The sequence below is a fragment of the Lytechinus pictus genome, chromosome 9 (assembly GCF_037042905.1).
Source record: "Lytechinus pictus isolate F3 Inbred chromosome 9, Lp3.0, whole genome shotgun sequence".
In the NCBI taxonomy this organism is placed as follows: Eukaryota; Metazoa; Echinodermata; class Echinoidea; order Temnopleuroida; family Toxopneustidae; genus Lytechinus; species Lytechinus pictus.
In genome coordinates, this window is record NC_087253.1 from 22306380 (window position 1) to 22319797 (window position 13418).

The following is a 13418-nucleotide window of genomic DNA, read 5'->3' on the forward strand; positions in this document are numbered from 1 at the left end:
AAAACTCATATCAACTCATGTTATTCCACAAGAATACGAATAAGATAGGGTCTTACGTTAGAAGATTTTTTTTTTCGTAATTTTTTTTAATGATTAGGTCTTGAATAAAGACAACGCTCTAAACCTCTGTTAAAAACAGGTTCTTAGGTTGAAGAATTGTTTGGTCTTAGATTTTGAATTTATTTATTATTACTATTTGCGTTATTTTGAAAAAAAATAACTGGGTCTGGCTAAAAGGCTACGCTATATGTCCATGTTAGCCATCATTTATGAGATTATTGGGTCTTTATACTGTTTTTGTTGTTGTTGTATTGATATTTATAATTTTGGAATAACAGGGTTTGGAGAAAAGACTAAGCTCGATTTTCATTTTTATTCCACTGGAATATCATTATGGTATCTTAGTTTGGACTTATATTATAATTTTTTAAACAACCAGGTCTGGAGAAAAGACTTGAGACCTATATTATAATTTTTTAGACAACCGGGTCTGGAAAAAAGACTTTGAACTTATATTATAATCTTTGAATTAACCAGGTCTGGGAAAAAAACTTTGCACTTTTATGCTATATGAACGCATTACTATAGAGTTTTAGTTTTAAGTAACCGGGTCTGGAGAAAAGACTACGCTTAGTTCTCAATTTACTCTTAGTGCATATATTCACAATATGCGCCGTATAAGTTAAAACAACAACAAAGACATTTATTCCAACAGTTTTAATTAACTGGGTCTGGAGAAAAGACTAAGCTCGATTCTCATTTTCATTCCACTGGAATATCATTATCGTACCTTAGTTTAGACTTAAATTATAATTTTTGAAATAACCGGGTCTGGATAAAAGACTTTGGACTTAACTTATAATTTTTGAAACAACCGGGTCTGGAAAAAAGACTTTGGACTGATATTATAATTTTTTAAATAACCGGGTCTGGAAAAAGACTTTGGACTTATATTATAATTATAAAAAAAAAAACCGGGTCTGGAAAAAAAAAAGACTTTGCACGTTTGTGCTATAGGAACGCATTACTATACGATTTTGGTCTAGAACGGATTCGCCCAAAATCCCGGTATGGGTATTCTAACAGAGCTCATGTGTGATAACGGGACCCTTTCTGCACCTGTTCCTGTCTGTTATGGTAAGATCCTATTAATCTTGGATAAATCTGCCAAATCAAAAGAATTGATTTATTCAGAAAATGTAGATTTTCAAACTGGCTTTTTTTAATGTGCCATTTTGACTGAATGGGGTTGTGAAATTAAGAACTGAGTATTCTTTTACTTTACTCATTTTAAGGATTCATTTCTGAAAGATGCTTGCTATTTTTAGGCATTTTACTGTCATAAATATTTCTAGTATGTCACAATTTTTTTCTTCACAATTATTCCACGGGCAACTTTTTTGGGGGGCTCTAACTGATTAAATGATAAGTATGTTATTTTTGTCGGTAATATTGTTACCGAGGTATCCTTTTTTCCCTTTCATAGGAAACTGTGACGTAGATGCAATTCCTTTCTCAAATCAAACAACGGCTGATTCTTTGGACCATGATGCAAGTATCGTTATAGCCTGTAACAGTGGGTACTCTACCGGTATGGGTATTCTAACAGAGCTCATGTGTGATAACGGGACCCTTTCTGCACCTGTTCCTGTCTGTTATGGTAAGATCCTATTAATCTTGGATAAATCTGCCAAATTAAAAGAATTGATTTATTCAGAAAATTTAGATTTTCAAACTGGCTTTTTTTAATGTGCCATTTTGACTGAATGGGGTTGTGAAATTAAGAACTGAGTATTCTTTTACTTTACTCATTTTAAGGATTAATTTCTAAAAGATGCTTGCTATTTTTAGGCATTTTACTGTCATAAATATTTCTAGTATGTCACAATTTTTTTCTTCACAATTATTCCACGGGCAACTTTTTTGGGGGGCTCTAACTGATTAAATGATAAGTATGTTATTTTTGTCGGTAATATTGTTACCGAGGTATCCTTTTTTCCCTTTCATAGGAAACTGTGACGTAGATGCAATTCCTTTCTCAAATCAAACAACGGCTGATTCTTTGGACCATGATGCAAGTATCGTTATAGCCTGTAACAGTGGGTACTCTACCGGTATGGGTGTTCTTACAGAGCTCATGTGTGATAACGGGACCCTTTCTGCACCTGTTCCTGTCTGTTATGGTAAGATCCTATTAATCTTGGATAAATCTGCCAAATTAAAAGAATTTATTTATTCAGAAAATTTAGATTTTTAAACTGGCTTTTTTTAATGTGCCATTTTGACTGAATGGGGTTGTGAAATTAAGAACTGAGTATTCTTTTACTTTACTCATTTTAAGGATTAATTTCTAAAAGATGCTTGCTATTTTTAGGCATTTTACTGTCATAAATATTTCTAGTATGTTTGAATTTTTTTCTTTACAAATATTCCAAGGGCAACTTTTTTTGGGGGCTCTGACTGATTAAATAATAAGTATGTTATTTTTGTGGGTAAAATTGTTACCGAGGTATATTTTTTTTCCCTCTCATAGAAAACTGTGACGTAGATGCAATTCCTTTCTCAAATCAAACAACGGCTGATTCTTTGGACCATGATGAAAGTATCGTTATAGCCTGTAACAGTGGCTACTCTTCCAGTATGGGTATTCTAACAGAGCTCATGTGTGATAACGGAACCCTTTCTGCACCTGTTCCTGTCTGTTATGGTAAGATCCTATTAATCTTGGATAAATCTGCCAAATCAAAAGAATTGATTTATTCAGAAAATGTAGATTTTCAAACTGGCTTTTTTTAATGTGCCATTTTGACTGAATGGGGTTGTGAAATTAAGAACTGAGTATTCTTTTACTTAACTCATTTTAAGGATTAATTTCTAAAAGATGCTTGCTATTTTTAGGCATTTTACTGTCATAAATATTTCTAGTATGTCACAATTTTTTTCTTTACAAATATTCCAAGGGCAACTTTTTTGGGGGGCTCTAACTGATTAAATAATAAGTATGTTATTTTTGTGGGTAAAATTTTACTGTCATAAATATTTCTAGTATGTCACAATTTTTTTCTTTACAAATATTCCAAGGGCAACTTTTTAGGGGGCTCTAACTGATTAAATAATAAGTATGTTATTTTTGTTGGTAATATTGTTACCGAGGTATATTTTTTTCCCTCTCATAGAAAACTGTGACGTAGATGCAATTCCTTTCTCAAATCAAACAACGGCTGATTCTTTGGACCATGATAGAAGTATCGTTATAGCCTGTAACAGTGGCTACTCTTCCAGTATGGGTATTCTAACAGAGCTCATGTGTGATAACGGAACCCTTTCTGCACCTGTTCCTGTCTGTTATGGTAAGATCCTATTAATCTTGGATAAATCTGCCAAATCAAAAGAATTGATTTATTCAGAAAATGTAGATTTTCAAACTGGCTTTTTTTAATGTGCCATTTTGACTGAATGGGGTTGTGAAATTAAGAACTGAGTATTATTTTACTTTACTCATTTTAAGGATTAATTTCTAAAAGATGCTTGCTATTTTTAGGCATTTTACTGTCATAAATATTTCTAGTATGTTTGAATTTTTTTCTTTACAAATATTCCAAGGGCAACTTTTTTGGGGGGCTCTAACTGATTAAATAATAAGTATGTTATTTTTGTTGGTAATATTGTTACCGAGGTATATTTTTTTCCCTCTCATAGAAAACTGTGACGTAGATGCAATTCCTTTCTCAAATCAAACAACGGCTGATTCTTTGGACCATGATGAAAGTATCGTTATAGCCTGTAACAGTGGCTACTCTTCCAGTATGGGTATTCTAACAGAGCTCATGTGTGATAACGGAACCCTTTCTGCACCTGTTCCTTCCTGTTATGGTAAGATCCTATTAATCTTGGATAAATCTGCCAAATCAAAAGAATTGATTTATTCAGAAAATGTACATTTTCAAACTGGCTTTTTTTAATATGCCATTTTGACTGAATGGGGTTGTGAAATTAAGAACTGAGTATTCTTTTACTTTACTCATTTAAAGGATTAATTTCTAAAAGATGCTTGCTATTTTTAGGCATTTTACTGTCATAAATATTTCTAGTATGTTTGAATTTTTTTCTTTACAAATATTCCAAGGGCAACTTTTTTGGGGGGCTCTAACTGATTAAATAATAAGTATGTTATTTTTGTCGGTAATATTGTTACCGAGGTATCCTTTTTTCCCTTTCATAGAAAACTGTGACGTAGATGCAATTCCTTTCTCAAATAAAACAACGGCTGATTCTTTGGACCATGATGCAAGTATCGTTATAGCCTGTAACAGTGGGTACTCTACCGGTATGGGTATTCTAACAGAGCTCATGTGTGATAACGGAACCCTTTCTGCACCTGTTCCTTCCTGTTATGGTAAGATCCTATTAATCTTGGATAAATCTGCCAAATAAAAAAAATTGATTTATTCAGAAAATGTAGATTTTCAAACTGGCTTTTTTTAATGTGTCATTTTGACTGAATGGGGTTGTGAAATTAAGAACTGAGTATTCTTTTACTTTACTCATTTTAAGGATTACTTTCTAAAAGATGCTTGCTATTTTTAAGGCATTTTACTGTCATAAATATTTCTAGTATGTCACAATTTTTTTCTTTACAAATATTCCAAGGGCAACTTTTTTGGGGGGCTCTAACTGATTAAATAATAAGTATGTTATTTTTGTTGGTAATATTGTTACCGAGGTATCCTTTTTTCCCTTTCATAGGAAACTGTGACGTAGATGCAATTCCTTTCTCAAATCACACAACGGCTGATTCTTTGGACCATGATGCAAGTATCGTTATAGCCTGTAACAGTGGCTTCTCTACCGGTATGGGTATTCTAACAGAGCTCATGTGTGATAACGGGACCCTTTCTGCACCTGTTCCTGTCTGTTATGGTAAGATTCTATTAATCTTGGATAAATCTGCCAAATCAAAAGAATTGATTTATTCAGAAAATGTAGATTTTCAAACTGGCTTTTTTTAATGTGCCATTTTGACTTAATGTGGTTGTGAAATGAAGAACTGAGTATTTTTTTACTTTACTCATTTTAAGGATTAATTTCTAAAAGATGCTTGCTCTTTTTAGGCATTTTACTGTCATAAATATTTCTAGTATGTTTGAATTTTTTTCTTTACAAATATTCCAAGGGCAACTTTTTTGGGGGGCTCTAACTGATTAAATAATAAGTATGTTATTTTTGTGGGTAAAATTGTTACCGAGGTATATTTTTTTTCCCTCTCATAGAAAACTGTGACGTAGATGCAATTCCTTTCTCAAATCAAACAACGGCTGATTCTTTGGACCATGATGAAAGTATCGTTATAGCCTGTAACAGTGGCTACTCTTCCAGTATGGGTATTCTAACAGAGCTCATGTGTGATAACGGAACCCTTTCTGCACCTGTTCCTGTCTGTTATGGTAAGATCCTATTAATCTTGGATAAATCTGCCAAATCAAAAGAATTGATTTATTCAGAAAATGTAGATTTTCAAACTGGCTTTTTTTAATGTGCCATTTTGACTGAATGGGGTTGTGAAATTAAGAACTGAGTATTCTTTTACTTTACTCATTTTAAGGATTAATTTCTAAAAGATGCTTGCTATTTTTAGGCATTTTACTGTCATAAATATTTCTAGTATGTTTGAATTTTTTTCTTTACAAATATTCCAAGGGCAACTTTTTTGGGGGGCTCTAACTGATTAAATAATAAGTATGTTATTTTTGTTGGTAATATTGTTACCGAGGTATATTTTTTTCCCTCTCATAGAAAACTGTGACGTAGATGCAATTCCTTTCTCAAATCAAACAACGGCTGATTCTTTGGACCATGAAGCAAGTATCGTTATAGCCTGTAACAGTGGGTACTCTACCGGTATGGGTATTCTAACAGAGCTCATGTGTGATAACGGAACCCTTTCTGCACCTGTTCCTTCCTGTTATGGTAAGATCCTATTAATCTTGGATAAATCTGCCAAATAAAAAAAATTGATTTATTCAGAAAATGTAGATTTTCAAACTGGCTTTTTTTAATGTGTCATTTTGACTGAATGGGGTTGTGAAATTAAGAACTGAGTATTCTTTTACTTTACTCATTTTAAGGATTAATTTCTAAAAGATGCTTGCTATTTTTAGGCATTTTACTTTAAATAAATATTTCTAGTATGTTTGAATTTTTTTCTTTACAAATATTCCAAGGGCAACTTTTTGGGGGGGCTCTAACTGATTAAATAATAAGTATGTTATTTTTGTTGGTAATATTGTTACCGAGGTATATTTTTTTCCCTCTCATAGAAAACTGTGACGTAGATGCAATTCCTTTCTCAAATCAAACAACGGCTGATTCTTTGGACCATGATGAAAGTATCGTTATAGCCTGTAACAGTGGCTACTCTTCCAGTATGGGTATTCTAACAGAGCTCATGTGTGATAACGGAACCCTTTCTGCACCTGTTCCTGTCTGTTATGGTAAGATCCTATTAATCTTGGATAAATCTGCCAAATCAAAAGAATTGATTTATTCAGAAAATGTAGATTTTCAAACTGGCTTTTTTTAATGTGTCATTTTGACTGAATGGGGTTGTGAAATTAAGAACTGAGTATTGTTTTACTTTACTCATTTTAAGGATTACTTTCTAAAAGATGCTTGCTATTTTTCAGGCATTTTACTGTCATAAATATTTCTAGTATGTCACAATTTTTTTCTTTACAAATATTCCAAGGGCAACTTTTTTTTGGGGGGGCTCTAACTGATTAAATAATAAGTATGTTATTTTTGTTGGTAATATTGTTACCGAGGTATCCTTTTTTCCCTTTCATAGGAAACTGTGACGTAGATGCAATTCCTTTCTCAAATCAAACAACGGCTGATTCTTTGGACCATGATGCAAGTATCGTTATAGCCTGTAACAGTGGCTACTCTTCCAGTATGGGTATTCTAACAGAGCTCATGTGTGATAACGGGACCCTTTCTGCACCTGTTCCTGTCTGTTATGGTAAGATCCTATTAATCTTGGATAAATCTGCCAAATTAAAAGAATTGATTTATTCAGAAAATTTAGATTTTCAAACTTGCTTTTTTTAATGTGCCATTTTGACTTAATGTGGTTGTGAAATGAAGAACTGAGTATTTTTTTACTTTACTCATTTTAAGGAATAATTTCTAAAAGATGCTTGCTCTTTTTAGGCATTTTACTGTCATTATTTCTAGTATGTCACAATTTTTTTCTTTACAAATATTCCAAGGGCAACTTTTTGGGGGGGCTCTAACTGATTAAATAATAAGTATGTTATTTTTGTGGGTAAAATTGTTACCGAGGTATATTTTTTTTCCCTCTCATAGAAAACTGTGACATAGATGCAATTCCTTTCTCAAATCAAACAACGGCTGATTCTTTGGACCATGATGAAAGTATTGTTATAGCCTGTAACAGTGGCTTCTCTACCGGTATGGGTATTCTAACAGAGCTCATGTGTGATAACGGGACCCTTTCTGCACCTGTTCCTGTCTGTTATGGTAAGATCCTATTAATCTTGGATAAATCTGCCAAATTAAAAGAATTGATTTATTCAGAAAATTTAGATTTTCAAACTGGCTTTTTTTAATGTGCCATTTTGACTTAATGTGGTTGTGAAATTAAGAACTGAGTATTTTTTTTACTTTACTCATTTTAAGGATTAATTTCTAAAAGATGCTTGCTATTTTTAGGCATTTTACTGTCATAAATATTTCTAGTATGTTTGAATTTTTTTCTTTACAAATATTCCAAGGGCAACTTTTTTGGGGGGCTCTAACTGATTAAATAATAAGTATGTTATTTTTGTTGGTAATATTGTTACCGAGGTATATTTTTTTCCCTCTCATAGAAAACTGTGACGTAGATGCAATTCCTTTCTCAAATCAAACAACAGCTGATTCTTTGGACCATGATGAAAGTATCGTTATAGCCTGTAACAGTGGCTACTCTTCCAGTATGGGTATTCTAACAGAGCTCATGTGTGATAACGGAACCCTTTCTGCACCTGTTCCTGTCTGTTATGGTAAGATCCTATTAATCTTGGATAAATCTGCCAAATCAAAAGAATTGATTTATTCAGAAAATGTAGATTTTCAAACTGGCTTTTTTTAATGTGCCATTTTGACTGAATGGGGTTGTGAAATTAAGAACTGAGTATTCTTTTACTTAACTCATTTTAAGGATTAATTTCTAAAAGATGCTTGCTATTTTTAGGCATTTTACTGTCATAAATATTTCTAGTATGTCACAATTTTTTTCTTTACAAATATTCCAAGGGCAACTTTTTTGGGGGGCTCTAACTGATTAAATAATAAGTATGTTATTTTTGTGGGTAAAATTTTACTGTCATAAATATTTCTAGTATGTCACAATTTTTTTCTTTACAAATATTCCAAGGGCAACTTTTTTTGGGGGCTCTAACTGATTAAATAATAAGTATGTTATTTTTGTTGGTAATATTGTTACCGAGGTATATTTTTTTCCCTCTCATAGAAAACTGTGACGTAGATGCAATTCCTTTCTCAAATCAAACAACGGCTGATTCTTTGGACCATGATGAAAGTATCGTTATAGCCTGTAACAGTGGCTACTCTTCCAGTATGGGTATTCTAACAGAGCTCATGTGTGATAACGGAACCCTTTCTGCACCTGTTCCTGTCTGTTATGGTAAGATCCTATTAATCTTGGATAAATCTGCCAAATCAAAAGAATTGATTTATTCAGAAAATGTAGATTTTCAAACTGGCTTTTTTTAATGTGCCATTTTGACTGAATGGGGTTGTGAAATTAAGAACTGAGTATTCTTTTACTTTACTCATTTTAAGGATTAATTTCTAAAAGATGCATGCTATTTTTAGGCATTTTACTGTCATAAATATTTCTAGTATGTTTGAATTTTTTTCTTTACAAATATTCCAAGGGCAACTTTTTTGGGAGGCTCTAACTGATTAAATAATAAGTATGTTATTTTTGTTGGTAATATCATTACCGAGGTATATTTTTTTCCCTCTCATAGAAAACTGTGACGTAGATGCAATTCCTTTCTCAAATCACACAACGGCTGATTCTTTGGACCATGATGCAAGTATCGTTATAGCCTGTAACAGTGGCTACTCTTCCAGTATGGGTATTCTAACAGAGCTCATGTGTGATAACGGGACCCTTTCTGCACCTGTTCCTGTCTGTTATGGTAAGATCCTATTAATCTTGGATAAATCTGCCAAATCAAAAGAATTGATTTATTCAGAAAATGTAGATTTTCAAACTGGCTTTTTTTAATGTGCCATTTTGACTGAATGGGGTTGTGAAATTAAGAACTGAGTATTCTTTTACTTTACTCATTTTAAGGATTAATTTCTAAAAGATGCTTGCTATTTTTAGGCATTTTACTGTCATAAATATTTCTAGTATGTTTGAATTTTTTTCTTTACAAATATTCCAAGGGCAACTTTTTTGGGGGGCTCTAACTGATTAAATAATAAGTATGTTATTTTTGTTGGTAATATTGTTACCGAGGTATATTTTTTTCCCTCTCATAGAAAACTGTGACGTAGATGCAATTCCTTTCTCAAATCAAACAACGGCTGATTCTTTGGACCATGAAGCAAGTATCGTTATTGCCTGTAACAGTGGGTACTCTACCGGTATGGGTATTCTAACAGAGCTCATGTGTGATAACGGAACCCTTTCTGCACCTGTTCCTGTCTGTTATGGTAAGATCCTATTAATCTTGGATAAATCTGCCAAATCAAAAGAATTGATTTATTCAGAAAATGTAGATTTTCAAACTGGCTTTTTTTAATGTGCCATTTTGACTGAATGGGGTTGTGAAATTAAGAACTGAGTATTCTTTTACTTTACTCATTTTAAGGATTAATTTCTAAAAGATGCTTGCTATTTTTAGGCATTTTACTGTCATAAATATTTCTAGTATGTCACAATTTTTTTCTTTACAATTATTCCAAGAGCAACTTTTTGGGGGGGCTCTAACTGATTAAATAATAAGTATGTTATTTTTGTCGGTAATATTGTTACCGAGGTATCCTTTTTTCCCTTTCATAGAAAACTGTGACGTAGATGCAATTCCTTTCTCAAATAAAACAACGGCTGATTCTTTGGACCATGATGCAAGTATCGTTATAGCCTGTAACAGTGGGTACTCTACCGGTATGGGTATTCTAACAGAGCTCATGTGTGATAACGGAACCCTTTCTGCACCTGTTCCTTCCTGTTATGGTAAGATCCTATTAATCTTGGATAAATCTGCCAAATAAAAAAAATTGATTTATTCAGAAAATGTAGATTTTCAAACTGGCTTTTTTTAATGTGTCATTTTGACTGAATGGGGTTGTGAAATTAAGAACTGAGTATTCTTTTACTTTACTCATTTTAAGGATTAATTTCTAAAAGATGCTTGCTATTTTTAGGCATTTTACTTTAAATAAATATTTCTAGTATGTTTGAATTTTTTTCTTTACAAATATTCCAAGGGCAACTTTTTGGGGGGGCTCTAACTGATTAAATAATAAGTATGTTATTTTTGTTGGTAATATTGTTACCGAGGTATATTTTTTTCCCTCTCATAGAAAACTGTGACGTAGATGCAATTCCTTTCTCAAATCAAACAACGGCTGATTCTTTGGACCATGATGAAAGTATCGTTATAGCCTGTAACAGTGGCTACTCTTCCAGTATGGGTATTCTAACAGAGCTCATGTGTGATAACGGAACCCTTTCTGCACCTGTTCCTGTCTGTTATGGTAAGATCCTATTAATCTTGGATAAATCTGCCAAATCAAAAGAATTGATTTATTCAGAAAATGTAGATTTTCAAACTGGCTTTTTTTAATGTGCCATTTTGACTGAATGGGGTTGTGAAATTAAGAACTGAGTATTCTTTTACTTTACTCATTTTAAGGATTAATTTCTAAAAGATGCTTGCTATTTTTAGGCATTTTACTGTCATCAATATTTCTAGTATGTCACAATTTTTTTCTTTACAATTATTCCAAGGGCAACTTTTTTGGGGGGCTCTAACTGATTAAATAATAAGTATGTTATTTTTGTCGGTAATATTGTTACCGAGGTATCCTTTTTTCCCTTTCATAGAAAACTGTGACGTAGATGCAATTCCTTTCTCAAATAAAACAACGGCTGATTCTTTGGACCATGATGCAAGTATCGTTATAGCCTGTAACAGTGGGTACTCTACCGGTATGGGTATTCTAACAGAGCTCATGTGTGATAACGGAACCCTTTCTGCACCTGTTCCTTCCTGTTATGGTAAGATCCTATTAATCTTGGATAAATCTGCCAAATCAAAAAAATTGATTTATTCAGAAAATGTAGATTTTCAAACTGGCTTTTTTTAATGTGTCATTTTGACTGAATGGGGTTGTGAAATTAAGAACTGAGTATTCTTTTACTTTACTCATTTTAAGGATTACTTTCTAAAAGATGCTTGCTATTTTTCAGGCATTTTACTGTCATAAATATTTCTAGTATGTCACAATTTTTTTCTTTACAAATATTCCAAGGGCAACTTTTTTTTGGGGGGGCTCTAACTGATTAAATAATAAGTATGTTATTTTTGTTGGTAATATTGTTACCGAGGTATCCTTTTTTCCCTTTCATAGGAAACTGTGACGTAGATGCAATTCCTTTCTCAAATCAAACAACGGCTGATTCTTTGGACCATGATGCAAGTATCGTTATAGCCTGTAACAGTGGGTACTCTACCGGTATGGGTATTCTAACAGAGCTCATGTGTGATAACGGGACCCTTTCTGCACCTGTTCCTGTCTGTTATGGTAAGATCCTATTAATCTTGGATAAATCTGCCAAATTAAAAGAATTGATTTATTCAGAAAATTTAGATTTTCAAACTTGCTTTTTTTAATGTGCCATTTTGACTTAATGTGGTTGTGAAATGAAGAACTGAGTATTTTTTTACTTTACTCATTTTAAGGAATAATTTCTAAAAGATGCTTGCTCTTTTTAGGCATTTTACTGTCATTATTTCTAGTATGTCACAATTTTTTTCTTTACAAATATTCCAAGGGCAACTTTTTGGGGGGGCTCTAACTGATTAAATAATAAGTATGTTATTTTTGTGGGTAAAATTGTTACCGAGGTATATTTTTTTTCCCTCTCATAGAAAACTGTGACATAGATGCAATTCCTTTCTCAAATCAAACAACGGCTGATTCTTTGGACCATGATGAAAGTATTGTTATAGCCTGTAACAGTGGCTTCTCTACCGGTATGGGTATTCTAACAGAGCTCATGTGTGATAACGGGACCCTTTCTGCACCTGTTCCTGTCTGTTATGGTAAGATCCTATTAATCTTGGATAAATCTGCCAAATTAAAAGAATTGATTTATTCAGAAAATTTAGATTTTCAAACTGGCTTTTTTTAATGTGCCATTTTGACTTAATGTGGTTGTGAAATTAAGAACTGAGTATTTTTTTTACTTTACTCATTTTAAGGATTAATTTCTAAAAGATGCTTGCTATTTTTAGGCATTTTACTGTCATAAATATTTCTAGTATGTTTGAATTTTTTTCTTTACAAATATTCCAAGGGCAACTTTTTTGGGGGGCTCTAACTGATTAAATAATAAGTATGTTATTTTTGTTGGTAATATTGTTACCGAGGTATATTTTTTTCCCTCTCATAGAAAACTGTGACGTAGATGCAATTCCTTTCTCAAATCAAACAACGGCTGATTCTTTGGACCATGATGAAAGTATCGTTATAGCCTGTAACAGTGGCTACTCTTCCAGTATGGGTATTCTAACAGAGCTCATGTGTGATAACGGAACCCTTTCTGCACCTGTTCCTGTCTGTTATGGTAAGATCCTATTAATCTTGGATAAATCTGCCAAATCAAAAGAATTGATTTATTCAGAAAATGTAGATTTTCAAACTGGCTTTTTTTAATGTGCCATTTTGACTGAATGGGGTTGTGAAATTAAGAACTGAGTATTCTTTTACTTAACTCATTTTAAGGATTAATTTCTAAAAGATGCTTGCTATTTTTAGGCATTCTACTGTCATAAAAATTTCTAGTATGTCACAATTTTTTTCTTTACAAATATTCCAAGGGCAACTTTTTTGGGGGGCTCTAACTGATTAAATAATAAGTATGTTATTTTTGTGGGTAAAATTTTACTGTCATAAATATTTCTAGTATGTCACAATTTTTTTCTTTACAAATATTCCAAGGGCAACTTTTTAGGGGGCTCTAACTGATTAAATAATAAGTATGTTATTTTTGTTGGTAATATTGTTACCGAGGTATCCTTTTTTCCCTCTCATAGAAAACTGTGACGTAGATGCAATTCCTTTCTCAAATCAAACAACGGCTGATTCTT

The 13418-nt window shown here is 32.6% G+C and overlaps 2 protein-coding genes and 1 long non-coding RNA gene across 3 annotated transcripts; all 3 read left to right on the top strand.

Annotated features, from left to right (window-relative positions):
• Positions 1-1081: 1081 nt before the first annotated feature.
• LOC135155548 (uncharacterized) lies at positions 1082-2075 on the top strand. Its single transcript, XR_010294701.1, has 3 exons — positions 1082-1137; positions 1487-1660; positions 2010-2075. It is a non-coding gene; the product is annotated as an uncharacterized LOC135155548 (long non-coding RNA).
• A 4246-nt stretch (positions 2076-6321) lies between these two features.
• Positions 6322-9961, top strand: LOC135155443 (uncharacterized). The gene is made up of 5 exons (XM_064104407.1): positions 6322-6491; positions 6845-7018; positions 7366-7539; positions 9580-9684; positions 9945-9961. The coding sequence occupies exons 1-5, from the start codon at positions 6425-6427 to the stop codon at positions 9959-9961; spliced, it is 537 nt and encodes a 178-aa protein (XP_063960477.1). The 5' UTR covers positions 6322-6424.
• Positions 9962-10633: 672 nt separating this feature from the next.
• On the top strand, positions 10634-13103 carry LOC135155444 (uncharacterized). Its single transcript, XM_064104408.1, has 4 exons — positions 10634-10800; positions 11677-11850; positions 12198-12371; positions 13087-13103. The coding sequence occupies exons 1-4, from the start codon at positions 10734-10736 to the stop codon at positions 13101-13103; spliced, it is 432 nt and encodes a 143-aa protein (XP_063960478.1). The 5' UTR covers positions 10634-10733.
• Positions 13104-13418: the final 315 nt, after the last annotated feature.